At 41.4% G+C, this 16,560-nt stretch overlaps 2 protein-coding genes across 4 annotated transcripts in view; both read right to left on the reverse strand.

The window, feature by feature from the left end:
* Positions 1-5,652: 5,652 nt before the first annotated feature.
* On the reverse strand, positions 5,653-13,529 carry gnav1 (guanine nucleotide binding protein (G protein) alpha v1). 2 transcript variants are annotated; one of them, XM_031564132.2, is made up of 10 exons: positions 13,169-13,529; positions 12,903-13,047; positions 12,735-12,826; positions 12,229-12,321; positions 11,688-11,848; positions 9,298-9,426; positions 7,981-8,113; positions 7,395-7,466; positions 6,771-6,858; positions 5,658-6,028 (listed from the first exon to the last, which is right to left on the reverse strand). In XM_031564132.2, exons 1-10 carry the CDS (start codon positions 13,205-13,207, stop codon positions 5,838-5,840), a joined length of 1,143 nt encoding a protein of 380 aa, XP_031419992.1. In that variant the 5' UTR covers positions 13,208-13,529; the 3' UTR covers positions 5,658-5,837. The 2 variants fall into 2 exon arrangements, with proteins under 2 accessions (XP_031419997.1, XP_031419992.1); XM_031564137.2 differs by lacking the exon at positions 12,229-12,321 and having other exon boundaries at positions 5,653-6,028.
* A 128-nt stretch (positions 13,530-13,657) lies between these two features.
* The window catches only part of LOC105908955 (ethanolamine-phosphate cytidylyltransferase), a 14,367-nt gene continuing 11,464 nt past the window's right edge, over positions 13,658-16,560 (reverse strand). For both annotated transcript variants that reach the window (XM_042708780.1, XM_012837524.3), the window contains exons 11-13: positions 16,513-16,560; positions 16,218-16,306; positions 13,658-16,017 (exon numbers count right to left, since the gene is read on the reverse strand). The exon at positions 16,513-16,560 is cut by the window's right edge and continues 18 nt beyond it. In XM_042708780.1, coding sequence (XP_042564714.1) covers positions 15,903-16,017; positions 16,218-16,306; positions 16,513-16,560 — 252 coding nt within the window. In that variant the 3' untranslated portion in view covers positions 13,658-15,902. The remainder of the gene's footprint in view (positions 16,018-16,217; positions 16,307-16,512) is intronic.

Consider the following 16,560-nt stretch of genomic DNA (forward strand, 5'->3'; position numbering starts at 1 on the left):
GACTTGGTGGTCCGCGACGGCATTGCAGGGGGTCCGCGACATGAGCCTATGTTGATCAGTTCACCATTGACTTTTTTAATTTTTATAAATTCGCTTTGATATTTCAACACATTTCCAGATTACTCTTGAATATCGTGAATAAGAATATGTAAAATAAGAAAAATATGTCTAAAGGAGATTCACGCTGACAGAATGTAGGTGCACTGCACCTATTCAGTCTATGGTAGCCTGTGCTTTGCTAATGTTAATGTAGAATGTTTTGGGAATCACTGGCACATCAGTGGGCCGCGGATTACTTTCTAGTCAGAATGGTGGTCCCTGGGACAAAACCAGTTGAAAACCCCTGTCCTAGGTGACCTACAATGTACTGTATGTCTAACCATATCTGATCATTCCCAGACGACCCAAGAAGTAGTCCATATTTCAAGCATTATTACATTGAAAATACCTTTCTCCCACATGATTTCAGCATCACATGTGTAGAAATTTTACTGGAAATAGAAGTATTTTTTTCTTTTAGGTTTTTTGCAATGAAATCTTTACAATGCAAAGGACAGTTTTATATGTCTGATTTATGTCTGTGATCAACCACGCAGGATATCAGGATGATATTCAGATACTACTCTTAAGCATATCTTCAACAGTTACTTACAGTTGGTGTGGCTGGGTATGATGGCACCTTGTGATTCATTATATGTTGGTGATCCAGAGTTTGATGAAGTTGACATGAGAGAGGAACAGTTGCCGACATGGCCCTGTGCCTGCATGGTACCAACCAGCAGAGGGCGCTCCAGCTAGCAGTTTAACAAAAGGCACGGGCAGCCTCACAAACTGCCTTCAGTGTGGGCAGAATCAAAACATTCCTGTAACATTTGTTCTTTAGCCATTGAAGGACACAAATAAACATGTCCATTTTAAGCATTATAATGATAATGAAGATGCATTTTAATGTGCTAAGTTGTTGATGTATTTTACTGCTATGTTGCACAAGGGCATGTTTTGTTGCATGGTGAATTGTTTGAAGATTTGGAAACACAGCATTTTACAATATTCTCTATACAATACTGTAAACTAGTAATGTAGCCTGAGTTTTGTCGGTCTTGATCTTAGTCTTGCTAGTCTTAAATTTCAGGTCTGCGGTGATGGAAGAAAGAGATGGCAGATGAATGACATGAAGACATGACTAAGCTGCTCCACTTAAGCAATATAGTACTCGTGCGAGTGGGGTAGGTAAGGGATATTCCCACGGGCGTTGTTGCCTGCGCCACTCGGCCTCCGGTCTCGTGGCTACGGCCGAACACCACCCGTGGGAATATCCCTTACCTACCCCACTCGCACGAGTACTATATTGCTTTTATAAAACAATTTTATAGTCAACCAATTAACATTTAAACACGAAGTTATTGATTAAAAAATATGTTTATTTATTTCGCCATTGTTTCTCCGCAACAAAAAAATAGTTCCATTGTCAACGTCTTTTGGAACTTTGAATTCACGGTTATCGCTTAATTGTATCAACGTGCTATAGAATGTTTCATCGCGGAGTGATTTATTTTTAGCTGTGAAAAGTCCGAGTTGGGATGTCCTGGGATATTCCAACTCATGGAACGTCTCTCGTCCAATCAGAAACAGCTAAATAATTCAATAGAACCCAATTGTTTTATAAAAATGCATACACAACCATCCCCAGACTAGACAGCAGTGGAAAGCCAGTGGGTGGGGTCTGGCAAACGGGTTGTTCAATCTACCCTGACTAAGATCATTCCAAAAAGGTCTGCAGGTTTCCACAAATGATCTAGGCTTGAGGTAAAGTGAGTATTACACCTATTCAGGTGGTAATAAAGATCTACAATTTCTGCCAAAAATGACTTCAAAACAAGTTTCCAGTTTACTTGCCTTGGAACATCATGAGAAATGCCATGTCTGTCTGGCCTTGTTGTATCTTTAATTCGATATGATGCCGCAGTCCCTTCATGAAGTTTCTCATACGGGTGCAGCGATTCCCTTTACTAAACAGGAGCAATTTTTTCATTGGGCTACTGAATACTTTTTGCAAAACTAAATTCAACTCTCCAAAACACATTAATCCTACAATTTAGCAGACTTCAGCCTACAGGTTGTATACTGAGAACAAAGATATGAATTTTGACTTTTAATAGGCATTGCAAGGTCTCTAGAAAACAGTTTGCTAGGGCACACTGTCAACTTCTTACGTCTTGTTAAAACGGTGCTAATTAACCATTATGCTTGTGCGTAGCTCTCGCTTAAACTGACCAATCCTGCAGTGTTACACGCAAAATATGAATCAGAGACGCGAAACCTCACTGGCAGAGCCAGAATATGATCCCACGGTGTATCTATAAAAAGGATCGTAGACAGTCTGAGGCATTCAGACGCTCGGGAAAGTTACGAAGGGATCAACCTAAAACACAGGTGAAAAGTAGTCTCTCCGTCGCCATGCATAGGTTTAGAATAGCAGTGGCTGTTTGGGTGCTTTGTATTGTCACATCTAACCCTGCTGAAGCTTGGTACAAACAATCTACCAGCCCAAGCTACTACTCTGTCGGCAGGGCGTCAGGTTTGTTGTCCGGGATCAGAAGGTCGCCTTATGTCCGACGAGCAGAGTCAGAATCTGAAAGCGAAGGACTGCAAGAGTCTTCAGATAAAAATTCGATTCCGGATTCAAACTTTCGACATTCAGTCTTTCTCAAAACTTTGGTAAGTTAACTGTCTTGCACATCCCTCGTGCGCTATAGTTAGGAAACGTAATAAAACACAATGTGCTGTGGTAAATTAAGTGTCCAGTCTGAGACATGATTATCGATGTCCAAGCTACTCCTATGGTAATAGCGCTGTCCTTTCAGAACCGCCATTCTGTGTTCCATGACTTGAGACGTTTTAAAATGAACTGCTGCTTTAGCATTCAAACTAATCAGTAGATACCCATCTCACAGGGAATACATTAAACAACCTATGGCTTTAAGATGATTAATTAAAAATATTTTGTTCATTTCCACAGCCAATCTGTATCAAAGATGTATCACCGAACCTTCAAAGCTGCGAACTAGTCCAAGGTGGGACAGCTGTGTTTCAGTGCAAAGGCGAGTTACTTCTCTCCTTGGATACACGGGAGTGTGACAGACTTTGAGCATCTGCATTCTCAAACGGGAACACCATGAACACTCCAAACGGACACAGTGAAGGACAGCTCTTACTTGTTTCTCTGTAGATGTTCTGTATCATGTCTTGTTAACCAGTCACGTTCTTGTAGAGTGTATTTTTTTAACATGGACATTACATTGAATACCATGTCAATTATGATCAAAACGTTAACAAACAGCAGATGTCTTTCTTCTGATGGATGTTGTATTTAGGAGGAAAGCTGGTATGTATGGCAGAAGCAAAATGAAGAAGGCCGGTCCTAGACCATTATGATGGGTAATTTCTATTTGTTAATAGTTGAAATCCTAAATTGATCTGTAAAATGTCATCAATTATTTCAAACAACCAGTCAGAGCTGTTTAAAAGAGTTTTTTGATTTGATTTGCTTTATTTGACATAAAAGCGATATACAGCATTACAGTCCATGTCAGGGAAATCCATGTCAAGTGTTAACAGTGTGTAAAAGTGTAATTCCATATGAATGTCATTCCATATATATATATATATATATATTAATAAATTAAATAAGTCTAAACAAAATAAACAAGTGATGTGCGTCATTCCTGATTCTAGGGTATGATACGTTGTTAAAACAGTTCCCTAATCTTAAACCCTTTTGGACTTTATTTCTTTAATGCCTAGGGCTAGTTTGTTCCATTGCATAAATAGATAAAAGAGGACCTGTTGTAGTCCTGTAGCCATTTTGGGCGAGATTAGCCTGACAACCTCTTGTATTATCTTCATGAAATGGTTTCTTAAAGTGATCATTTAAATAAATTTGAGTTCTACCATTTAAAATCTTGTGAACCATACAAAGTTGGAGGTGTCTAGCCCCAAATGGCACTGGACCAAAGTTATGTCTAAAATTCAGACATTTCTTATTTAGACATTTTGATTTCCAGGCTATAAATTTGGTTCTGGTACTTTACCTGAAATGTTCTTGTAATGCCATCTAGGACGCAAATAAATTAAATTAACCAAGGGCTTTTATGTGACTGATATTCCTTCTATGGTAATGTCCAATTTGTCCTCCATAACTAATTTACTGATCCAAAGAAAACTGACCCTGTCCTAGGTTTAGTGATATTCTATTGTTTTTAAAACAGATTTTAATTCTCAAGAAGTTGTCTGTTAAAATGTTCTGTATTTCAGATGCGATACAGGTCATACATCTCTATGTGATACAAGAATAGCTGAGTCATCAGCAGATAAATTCAAGAAACTAGGACAAGCAGCTTTCATATCGTTGATGTACAACAGAAAGAGCAGTGGTCCAAGTACACTGTCCTGTGGGACACCACAGGAATTTGGCATAGCCTCAGATAGTACGCTGCCTATGTCTACCTGTAGGTCTCTCTCTGGCAGATATGACTGTAGCCACCTAAGTGAGGAGTTATTGAATCCTAAGGCTTTCATCGTGAATAAGGGAATACCATGGTCAATCATGTCAAAGTCTTTTTGCAGGTCTAACAGAACTAGTCCACAAATATGGCCATTGTCAATTTCCCTTCTAATAATGTTGGTCAGAAATATAAGCAGGACTGCAGCTCGTATAGGAAGTTATTTTTACAGATGTAGTTGTAGATTTGGTCATTAACGACTTTTTCAAAACCTTTAAAATTTCGCTTAGTATTGAAACTGTTATGTAAATACTGGGGTCAGATTTATTTCCCTTTTTATAAATAGGGCTCATCTTAGCCTGCTTAAGAATCTTTCTAAGGAATCTGGCACTAATGACATCAAGCCCTGTAGCCTTTGTTACATTAAGCATTTTTTTTTTTTCACATTTTCATCAGTGACTATTAAAAGAAACTGCTCCTTCCTCAATTCCTAGATTGCTGTAATATTTGGAGACAATCTTGCCCTATTTTCCGGTCCTATCTGGCAGTTTAGCCAGATTACTGACTATAGAAGTAAAAACGTTTGAAATATTTTTGTCGCAACTCTGCCGAACTCCATCCTCTTCTCTGTGAGTAACCCTATACTTGCTTGACAGGCCTTAATGTTCACTTTCCCACTGCAACACAGAGCTTTCATAGTCTTCCATAACTTTGAGGGGTCATTATTATTTTCTTTGATAAAGTCAGTATAACAAGTCTGCTTCCTCGTTTTGATCAATCTGTCTTGGGTTCCTAAATGTCTCTGCTTCAATCTCTGTCTCGACTTTGCTTTATTCTAATTTGTCTGAGTAGGGCAACTGTATCTACCACCTTTAGAAACGGGCATCAAAACAGAACCCAGGCTACTTCTACCTCTTCAGCGTTTACTACAGGAGACCGTCAATTTCTTTCCAAAAGAAGATCTGAAGTAGTCGGCTGAGTAGCTTTTAAGTAATCTGGTGCATATGGTCTTGTGTCCAGAGAATTGTTACTTATTCCTCTTTCTTGTACAGTAAATGACAAAGTGATCACTAATGCCATAGTGTATTACTCCACTCTGGGAGATGTTTGTTTTATCAGACACTAAAATAAGATCAATGTTATAGTTTATTTATAGGAGTTAGTTTATTACCAAATGATATAGTATACATTGGTACACAGAAGCAAGATACCTTCTCTTTACTCTTCTGGTTAAACATACATTTGCACATGTCAGTGCACCACAGGAAAGAACATATAAAACTAGTAAAAGAACATATAAAACTAGTAAAAATTAAAAAGACCTAAGTGTGTCACTCACAGGGTACACACATTAGCCAAATTATCTTTGACAACGTTGTCCATGACTGTCTGGAAGATGTCCCTGATGCAGCTGGTGTCCGTGGCTGTGGAATAGTGATGGTACAAAGGCTTTGCTGGGGAGGTGAGGTGCTCTGTGAACAAGCTAGTGAGGAAACCAGCAGCACCGCTGACGTCACGGTCTGCCCCTGTGCAGAAAAACAGACCGGTGAAAATCAAGTCTAGCGCCTCAGTCATTATTAACAAACCTTTACCCAATTCCTGATCCAATGTGTCATGCATGTGTCAAATATGTACTTCATGATCTTCAAGAGGACAACCATTTCAAACTGTCCATTGAAGACAGTGGGACACTGTCAATACCGTTATTTAAAGGCTATAATGGAAATATGTTAGTGGTGAAAGCCGTTTTGCCCAAAATCGAAAGGGGTTCTTGTAAGAGGAGAATAACCAGCCTTATTTGCATGCCATGCTCTTCGATGTCATTGTGTAGAGGTTTCATACATTACATGATCAGTACCAGAATCTGGAGTTGACACCTGCTTCTAGAAATAAATAATCCATTCTAATTCTGATACAATACAATACTAGCCAGGCAGGATCTGTATGGGTTTGTATGCGTCAGGGTGGATGACCATAGGAAACCATTTTCAACTCTGAGCCCTGTGTGTGTTCACTTCCCACTCAGTCCCCAGGTTGTTAGCATCACAGACTGTATCACAATACAGGGGCTAGAATAGAGAAGCTATGAGTAACTGATGGGTGACAATTATGATGCAGATCATTTCAAAATGTCCCTCTCCCGTAATTTAAAAACATAACATTTCATGAATCTCATTTGCATACAGTTTTAACTCCCAAACTAATGCAAAAAAAAAAAAAAAAAAAAATCAATCAAAATGAATCAACTCTCAAACTAAAATGTCATACCTTTGAAATCTGGAACATAAATCCGTAGATGCCTTCCAGAGTTTAATATCTTTTCTTGAAAGAGATCCATTTTATTCATGATTAAAATCTAAAAAGCATAAGAGGAGCGACTATAAATACAATACATGAATACAAATACAGTGATCCACCAGACACCAACACAGGCTTTAAAGTTTAAGATGGTGTGGAGCCACAAGATGCCACACAGCAGGTCACTGGTAACTCACAGAGCCACATAACAGCCCAAATGAGACCCATCAAACAGCTCCTTGGCCATTTCCTCTGAATACTCAGCTAACCCATAGCACTCCTTAGGGAGTGTGATATAACTGGTCAGTGAGTGTGTGTGTGCGCTTTTCCCCCTTGCCTTCTCCCCCCCCCCCGTATACAGAGGACACACCAACAAAACTATACATGGACCATTGTTCACAAGTGAGGTGAAACATGACAGATTCATAGTCCAAGTGGAATCATAAAGTAGAATTTAGCAGCAAAGTGATCTGACATCCCCTATTGAGGGGAGAGGTCATTCAGAGAGAGATAGATAGATAGATAGATAGATAGATAGATAGATAGATAGATAGATAGAGAGAAAAAACTTGTTAGTTTGTGTATGTGTCTTACCAATGACGCACTGCTGAAGACGGTGTTGGAAAGGATGGACGAATAGAGTTCTAGACTGTCCTGGATACAGCCCTGTAGAGGATGACATTTCATATCTTGTCCTACTCGCTCCAATAACAGTTCACCAATATTCCACCACCATTTTATTGATTCTATACATGAAATGATTTGTGCCTCTTTCAATAAATAAAAAAAAAAGTTGACAATTCATGTATTCATACACCCAAATAGCAGGGGTTTTGTCTCGATATTAAAATAAATGGTATTTGGATACAGGCCAAACCTCTTTGCTAGCATTCCTGTAGCAGTTGAACAGTAGTGTCATTCTTATATGTAGCCTTGGCAACATGAAAGACATTATTAACGCAACTACCGTCCCATCATTTACCTCATCGGGGTGCTCATCGTACCCATATTCAAACTCATATTCACTACTGATTCACCACATAAGGACCTTGGGACTGAAACAAGATTCCACCGTGCTTCTCGTTTCTTTTTCCTCACTTGGCCTTTCTGGAGCCATCACGGCATGATTCTGTTGTCCTGATTTAATGTTTACTCAGGATGTGGTGGTGATGTGCCTTACCGTGGACGAGTCCTGCTGCTGAGGACGGAGGTCGTATCGACTGAGATCCACCAGAAAGAGCACAGCACGCACGCCATCAAAGCAGCGCAGCCACTTTCTCTTCTGTGTGCACTGTCCTCCCACATCATACAGCCTACACACACACACACACACACACACACAGTCCAACAACACAGGAGACAAATATTAGATATGGGACAACAGAAGAAGAGGGTCAGGGGTACTGAAGACGAAGAGTGGCAGGTGGGGTGGGGTGGGGTGGGGCACTATGCAGCCGGCAGAGGTCCTAAGCAGAACATCCTCAGGTTCAGCCGTCCCACCTTTGGGCACGGAGGCACCACACTGGACTGAAAGCTGTGGAGGTAACAAGATGGGGGGGCGGGGGGGGGGGATTCAGTTCCTATCTGATCAAACTGGGCTATATCTGCACTGTGTTCAATTTACAGGCAACATGAGGGTGAAGAGCTCCTGTATATTTTCTCCCTCTCCCTCTCCCTCTCCCTCTCCCTCTCCCTCTCCCTCTCCCTCTCCCTCTCCCTCTCCCTCCCTCCCTCCCTCCCTCCCTCCCTGTAAGCATTCGAGAGTTGACAAACAGCAAACTTCACTTCCCCACAGCCACGCTGATGGAAAAGGAGAAAAAAAGAAAACCTCTGGGTTTCTGACTTGTTTTAATGGTTCCTGGAAGGATCCCAGGGGGCTAAGCAGACAGCACCAGGGGAAAAGGCATGTTACTCCTTCCTGCTGCAAGAGATGAGAGCACAGGCAGACAGGTGGAGGAAAAGCATCAGTCCATCAATATTTCAGTCGTCTGATTCATCCCACAGTGCGTGACCTCACGAAGGGGAATGAGGGAGTCACGATTCTCCCCAGAGAGAGAAGAGGCAGGGGGAGGGAGAGAGAGTGAGGGGGAGGGAGAGAGAGTGAGAGCGAGAGCGAGGGAGCAACAGGTGTTGTAAAAATGCACAACGCAATACCAATATTCAGTCATTCCTGTCATTCCCATCTCATATAGATTCATGAAGACACAATCCTTTGTAACACTTTACCACAACTCATCTGCTTGGTTGCGTCATCCTGTAGGAAAAAGGGAATTGTTTGACGTGTCTAGAATGTGCACATGGACACAGAACATCGCACTGTAATTCACAAACCAAGCTTCGGAAATAAAACGAGGTTAATAAGATTTATATAGTGGAATAGTTTAAATATCATCTGGGGGTAGTTTTTCCAAGCAGAAAATACACTTTTGTTTTATATGCAAGAAGGGCAAAGCACTGTTTGCTGTAGGCTTAAAGAAATTGAAAGCGAGACGCTCACCTAAAGATAAACTGAGCAGCACAGAACTGAGTTTCCGTCACACCACTGGTGCGTACACGAACACGCAACACGTCTGTCTCCGTGGGAACGTAGTTTGGGCCGATGATCCGACCGATATTGTCAAAGAAACTGCCAAAAAGCATAAGACAGATAAAACAGACAGGACAGAGAGTAGGCAGTTATCTTGAACCATTTGAACCCAGTGTGATTCAACAATACATCAGCATGATACCCAACACTAGTGAGTAGAGGAACTCTATAGGCAATAGAGAGGAAATAAAAAAAACATTTCACAAAACCACATGATGTTCATGAACAATTTCCTTCACCCCAATTGGACCTGATTCACAGATACACATGCACACACATTCATAGCTTGAACTACTTGTTGAATGGCTGACGTTATCAGCTAGATAATGTTGTCAAAATGATACGTGCAGGTTGTCATGACCGCCAGGAAGTGAGCTGTGTGGCTTCTGTCTCACATGGAATTATCATAAACCTCTAACAAAAAACATCCCTATTAAAGTAAGCCATGGCACTGGTAACAGCCTGGCTTCACTCTAAAAAAAAAACCCCTTATTCCCAAGTGGTCAAAGCCTTTTCCTAGAATTGTTTCTCTCAAGAAAGCTAGATGGTACATAGACCAAGTTACATACATATGCATGACAACACAAGAAAACCAACGATTCCTCAGATGTGGTGAAGATGTCAACCAAAATGGCTTGGGAAAAGAAGAGACAGGTTTCATCACTGTTCTCTCATGATCCTGTGTGTGACACGATTGTGTGTAAGGAGCAAGGCGCATGCAAGTTAAAACAAGGCAGTGTAATTAGTCAGTGAAAGAGTTCATCTCTGTGTGTGTGTGTGTGTGTGTATATATATATATATATGGAAATAGAGAATAGAATTGTGCGAGAGGAATTGTATGATCAGAAACCAACTTGATACACTAACTGACAGCCACTTCTAAACCATGAGAAGCAAAGAGGGATGACGGCAAACATGTGATTGTTAAAAATGAAACACGGCGGGGTGCACAATGAGGCTTCACAGGGTGGAAGTAACCGTCCCTGAAATTAGTAGTTCAATGACACTCCTCAACCACGACCAATGACACTCACGCAAAAAAATAAAAATAAATCTCACACAAGTGCGTCAATAGGAATTGCTTCAATTTGCTGTCCTTTCTAAACCTGACCATCACACATACACCCGCCTATTTATACAGTGCAAACTGACTTCACACATTTGGCATTACAGGATTCTGTTTGTTCATGTAAGCAGGGACTTAATCCTAAAAGAGGGCCTAGTCTTTCCAAAATGTTAAATTTGATAAAAGATAATGTATAAAGAGCACAATGGAGTGAGAGACCAGCCAGACTAATTGGTTCAGAAATGCTGGAGCTTGAATCATGGATCAAACTTGACCTTTATGACAAATAGCTTTCTGCCCTGTGGATATCTGAAGACTACAAAAAAGGCTCGTTTCGAGAGGGAAACTGAAAACTGAAAGCATTCAGAAAGAGTTCAGACCCATTCTTCACTTTTTCCACATTTTGTTATTGTTGTATTAGCCTTATGCTGCAATCATTTCAAATCATTTCCCCCCACATCAATACCCCATAATGACAAAGTAAAGTAAAAAAACAGGATTTTAAAAGCTTTTAGGAATACAAAAAAAGGAAAGACTGAAATTACATTTACATGTGTTTTACAAGTATTTAGACCCTTTAGTTTGCCAGTGATTACAGCCTTGAGTCAAATGTCAATACATTTGCAAAACTTTCCAAAATCCTGTTTTTGCTTTGTCAATATGGAGTATTGAGTGTAGATTGCGAGGGGAAAATAAATGAACACACCCGATTTTAGCACGAGGCCCGTGCCACACCACTTACCTCACCTGTGCATGACCGTCGCAGAACCTCTTGCTACCTATTGAGGCTCCACATACTGTATACTGTAGAAAACTCAATGTTGTGCCAACTCAATGTTGTGCCAACTCAATGTAGAAACATAGGGCTGTCGGTGGCAGTGCCACAGTAGACATGCTGGCGCTGTGGACACACACACACACACACACACACACACACACACACACACACACACACACACACACACACACACACACACACACACACACACACACACACACACACACACACACACAGCAGTTTAGCGTGGTAGCAGTCATGCACAGGTGAGGTAAGCAGCGTCGCCCAGACCTAAGGCTGCAACATAAAATGTGAAAAAAAAAAAAAAAAGTCAAGGGTTCTGAACACTGTCTGAATGCTGACAAAGACTTCCCACAGTGCACTTCACCTTTTATGAGAGCAATCATGTCACATGACCATGGCCAGTAGCGAAAGTGAACGTTGTGGCACACTCACTAGAGAGCAGAGTCGTTGAGCTGGTACTCATACCCACGGGCGGCTGCGGCCCTCACCCCCTGGTCTGCCCACAAACAGCAGAAGGCCTGAGCCAGAAATGGCAGCAGCTCTGCATCTTTCCCAGTGCACCAATCACATGCCAGCACAGACTGGGCGTGGTCCTAAGAGGGGGGGGCCCACACAAACACTCCAAATAAATGGCATAGAATGAATAAAAACACAAAAATGTGTGCGCATCCATGTTAATATGCTGCAAACAAAAGTGTAGAAAAAGTGCACAATGGGTAGAATTGTGTTATAAGAAAGAGTAGCGGGCAGGACTATCAAACAGTGAAAAAAAAGGGGATGTACACACGTTTGGCATTTATGAAATATTCATTTATTACATTAAACAATCACTAGAAAAGGTGGTATAGCTGCATAGACTTCTCCTTTATGGCTGGTGTCAGCATTTGATCAACCACACGCAAGTATTTGGAAAGGTGCTACTTGTTAACTCCAGGAGCATATCTGATGGTTCTGCTGTTGCTTAGAACCTCACCTTGTTCCTCTGATTGGCCAGGTTGATCCTCAAAAGGCCCATACCCCATAGGACAAACTTCATAGAGTTGAGCAGGTTATCAAGCACTGCTGGCTGCGTCACACACACACACACACACACACACGCACACACACACACACACACACACACACACACAGAGAGAGACAGACAGACAGACAGACAGACAGTCTTAACTAAGAGCTTTTCTATGTTCTCACTTCTGTCACATCTGAGCAGTCACCTTGCCACTGATTCACAGTTGATTTTATTTTTGATATTGATTGTGTCTCTGCACATCTTCCTCTAAGTGAAGTCTGCATGTATAGGTTATTTTCTTTCTTTCTCTGTCTCTCTCTCGCTCTCTCTCTCTCTTTCTGTCCCTCTTATCTCACAATGCTCAGAAGTGCAGTGATAACAGACTACAATGCCACTCCCCTCTGTTATACTGTTCACCAGACTGTGTAAGATTGAGTCGCTATGTTAGCATACGAAACATTACAACAAACCTTAAAACTGATGAGTTCCCGTCTGCTGAAGCCATGACTGTGGATGATCTTTATTTGCTTAACCACAGTGCTCTTGCCACTCTCAGCGGCACCTGCACAGACACAGATGGCGTGTCATTTTCTTTTGCAGGACATTTTAAAGCACAGTAAAGGATGTTCCATGCTCACCCAGTAATAGAATCTTAACCACGTGCGACTCGAGTTTGGCGTGTTCAAAGAGATCTCGGTCTATTCTCGCGCTTGTGCTCCTTGCTACCTTCTCCTCCTCGGTCACCTCTCGTCTGAAGCACAGACGCAACGCGTGCCAGCATGTCTGTACTCAGGTGCATTTTGTCCCAGTAGATAGAAGGGGCAACAGACTTATTAACAGTGAAATAGCACAGATTATTTAAAAAAAAAAAAAAAAAACAGGGGAAAAAGAAAATGCTCGATACCTGAACCGATGATCCTGCTAAATCCAAACACCCGAACATTCTCCCTGTTTTGTATTTCAGTATATTTTGTTGTGTCTCTTAATTCGTGCTTTTTCTCAAAATGGGAGTTGGAGTGACGGGTGACAAACGTAAGCTCCTAATTGATGAACACATGTGTTCTCCAATTGAGGTCCTTACTATAATAGGCCGGTGATGATTGGCTTTGAACGATGCCCTGAAAGTCATGCGCTTACTGGCTCATGGTATTCAACAAGCATAACTGTGATTTCCATGTCTGTGGGCTAGGATATAATGTCCACACGACTGTGAATTAGCTTAATGGATGGTCTTGCTCTGGGAGGATACTTCAGGTACCTTGTGTTTAGTAGCACACTCCGTTTTCAAATTGGTTATAGGCTCTAATCCTAATCCTAACACTGACTAAAACCTAGAAACACAATATTGTGTAACACCAAGGCTTCACTTGAAAATATACAAATTTAACACATGTTGTTGTAGTTGTTATTATTGACAGGGATAATATTCTTTAACAAATTACAAGGCATGGCCTGTCAGAATGTCATGTACAGTACACTGGTTGATAACACACATTAAGATACAAGAAAACACTAGCCTGCCTCATCAGAGAGGCGGGATTGATACATCCATTGTACCGTCCTGGGAGAAGCACCGTGTAATCGTCCTCTGAGTTATTCTACTGTTAATAAATTAGTTTTAATCCATCACAAATTGCAAATTTGCAAATTCGTGACCTCTGTAAATATGCATCCTAAATTATTTTGAAATAAAGTGTCAGAGAGTTACTTTTTATTATTCGACAGGTACAGATGAGTAGGGCCTAACAATAATACCAAAGGAACAGGTGGTCCCTTGATGATGGTCAGTCAAGCAGTCTTGACATCGTGATCCCTTGGGGTATATTCATTTTAAAGATTAGTCCTTTTAGAAGACTGTGGATACAAAAATGAAGTTTAAAATCCACCGATCCCCCCTCCGCCACTGGCAGGCTGAATATGTGTAATTTATGTTAATGTTTGTTCTGCCCCGGTAGAACGCTTTCCCTACAAAAGCCCTGTTTTGCTCCTATCCTAAATGTTCGCTGAGATTACAGAACAGGGGTAGGGCTTAGTTGTAATTGAATTAATCTTTGAGGGGTTTTAATCACAGAGATAGCCACATAAGTATAACTTCTAATGCCAGTTTTACACACAATGTGTATAATTGCGTTTTCAAAAGATGGCAGCAAAACTACCCATTCATCAGGTTTTTGACATTTCCATTTTAGCCGCCTAGATAGTAGATTTCTATGTGAGCAAGTGCAATGCTTATTTGTAAGACACGTGGTGACGTCGTGTGGCCATATACGGAACTGCACGAGTCGTTCTAGAGTAGTCCTGAAGGTTTGTCTGTTAACAGATTTAGGACCAACTTCCCACCTCTTAGACCTATTCACTTTTTTTCAGTGAACAAACACTCACAAATTATCACCCACCCTTATATTTTTATCCCTAATAACAATGCAAACTGTTAAAAAAGGAATACATTTTTTTCACTCCTTTGTGTGTGTCCACTGTTGAGGAAAGTTGAGGAAAACTGGTTTCTCATGAACCAAGAAGACTCTTTTGAGCGCGTAGAGTGGACATCTAGATGTATCATTTAAATACAGTTGGAAAAGAAAAAAGATGGATGCTGATTGACATTTCTCTCAGTGCTCCTCTTGTGTTCTGTAGGTTAAAGGAGTATGTAGGAGTCATCCTAAACTCGACGGTAGGTCAACAGGAGCCATTAGTTACAGTGTGTTTTGTGCTGATCATGTATCCACTCACAGCATATTTCGAGAACATTTCCAGTAAGTCATCCGTAGTAGTTACATATAGTACATATATACATGGAGCCATTCCAGTTTCATGAGTTGACAGTATAACCACAGATTCAGTTGTCTGCTCATCACACACACACACACACACACACACACACACACACACACACACACACACACACACACAGCCACAGAGGCCTTTTCTGACGTGACTTTCGAGGCTGTACTCCAAATCCTACCTTCACAGACACCCGCAGTAAACTGTAGTTAACATGAAAATGTGCAATGTGACTAAAAAGAGATCTCCTGTTTGGAGGTGTGCTTGTCATTGACAGTGTACTCTCCTTGCACACCCATGGGGAAGGTAGTACGGCCTTGCAAAGACTTGTAATATATTACAGTCTGCCCAGCTTCTGTGTATTGCCCAGAGCAATGCCTGCTTCAGGACTGGCACATCTCACCTAATGCCCTCTTGCTCATACTGGCACTTAGGAACTAGGAATGAGGGATGTGTGGGCTCAGTCTCATTTGCTATTAAAGGGATAGAGAAACACAAGAAGAACAAACTAATCAGGAAGAAAGAGAGATGGAGCAGGGGAGAGTGGGGTGAGAAGAGTGGAGGACAGCCTTCGAGCATGTGTGTGTTACACATTTCTGTATAGTGGGAGCTGACTATACACTTGTGAGCTTACTAACAGCATAACACCCAAGGCAGGAAGACAGCATCTTGTGTATCTGTGTTGCGTGTGTGTGTGTGTGTGTGTGGGGGGGGGGGATGGGTGTGGGTGTGTGGTGTTATCTGGAGCAGTAGGAGTGAAAGTGTGTGCGTGTGTGTGTGTGTGTGTGTGTGTGTGGTTAGTATGGGGAGTGGTCAGTCTTTGATCTTCTGTTTGGAAAGGGAGGGGCAGAGAAATCCTATACCACAGCCTGCAATCTCTCTTTTGCTTTCTCTTCCTCTCGCCTCTTCATGGCCTGGATCATTGCCATCTCCTTTGCCTCTTTCTTCTGATTCCTCGCCTCAAACAGCAACCTGACACGCACACACACATGCACCCAAACACACGCACAAACACACACACACACACATGCACCCAAACTCACGCACAAACACACACACACACACACACACACACACACACACACACACAAATACACAAGGATATAGGACACGAATAAGTAGAATCAAAACTTTTGGGAGACTGTTTATCAAACCTAATATGTGTGAAGTACCTGTTCTTGATTATTCTCTGCACAATGTCATCTGTAGTGAGTCTGTTGCCACTGTCCAGTGTTCTGAAGATGCCTTTCCTCTTAGGCACCTGCAAATATGAGAGAAGGGGGAAGTTTACGAGAGAGATCGCTTAACTCATTAGGGTTGCATTTACTATCTTAATAAATTGACGAATTCGACAGTTTACAGTCAATTACTGGCTTGTCCACACGTGGGATTCTTTAATAGTTGTAAAATGTGTGTGTGTGTGTGTGTGTGTGTGTGTGTGTGTTCCTGTTTCAGCTCCCAGCTTACTGTGTAAGGGTCAGAACCGTCCCGATCAGGGAATACATCTGTCTTTCC

The sequence above is a fragment of the Clupea harengus genome, chromosome 1, assembly GCF_900700415.2.
Source record: "Clupea harengus chromosome 1, Ch_v2.0.2, whole genome shotgun sequence".
NCBI classification, from domain to species: Eukaryota; Metazoa; Chordata; class Actinopteri; order Clupeiformes; family Clupeidae; genus Clupea; species Clupea harengus.

Bases quoted from the DNA above. Each gene is read 5' to 3' on its own strand.
- gnav1 (XM_031564132.2), bottom strand. From the start codon at position 13,207: ATGTTCGGGTGTTTGGATTTAGCAGGATCATCGGTTCAG. The intron at 12,827-12,902 runs GTGAGCATGGAA...GTGTCTGTGCAG, and splicing joins GGTTAAGATTCTATTACTGG to GTGCCGCTGAGAGTGGCAAG. The intron at 6,859-7,394 runs GTAAGACACATA...TATGCTTTTTAG, and splicing joins TCTTCAGCAGTGCGTCATTG to ATTTTAATCATGAATAAAAT.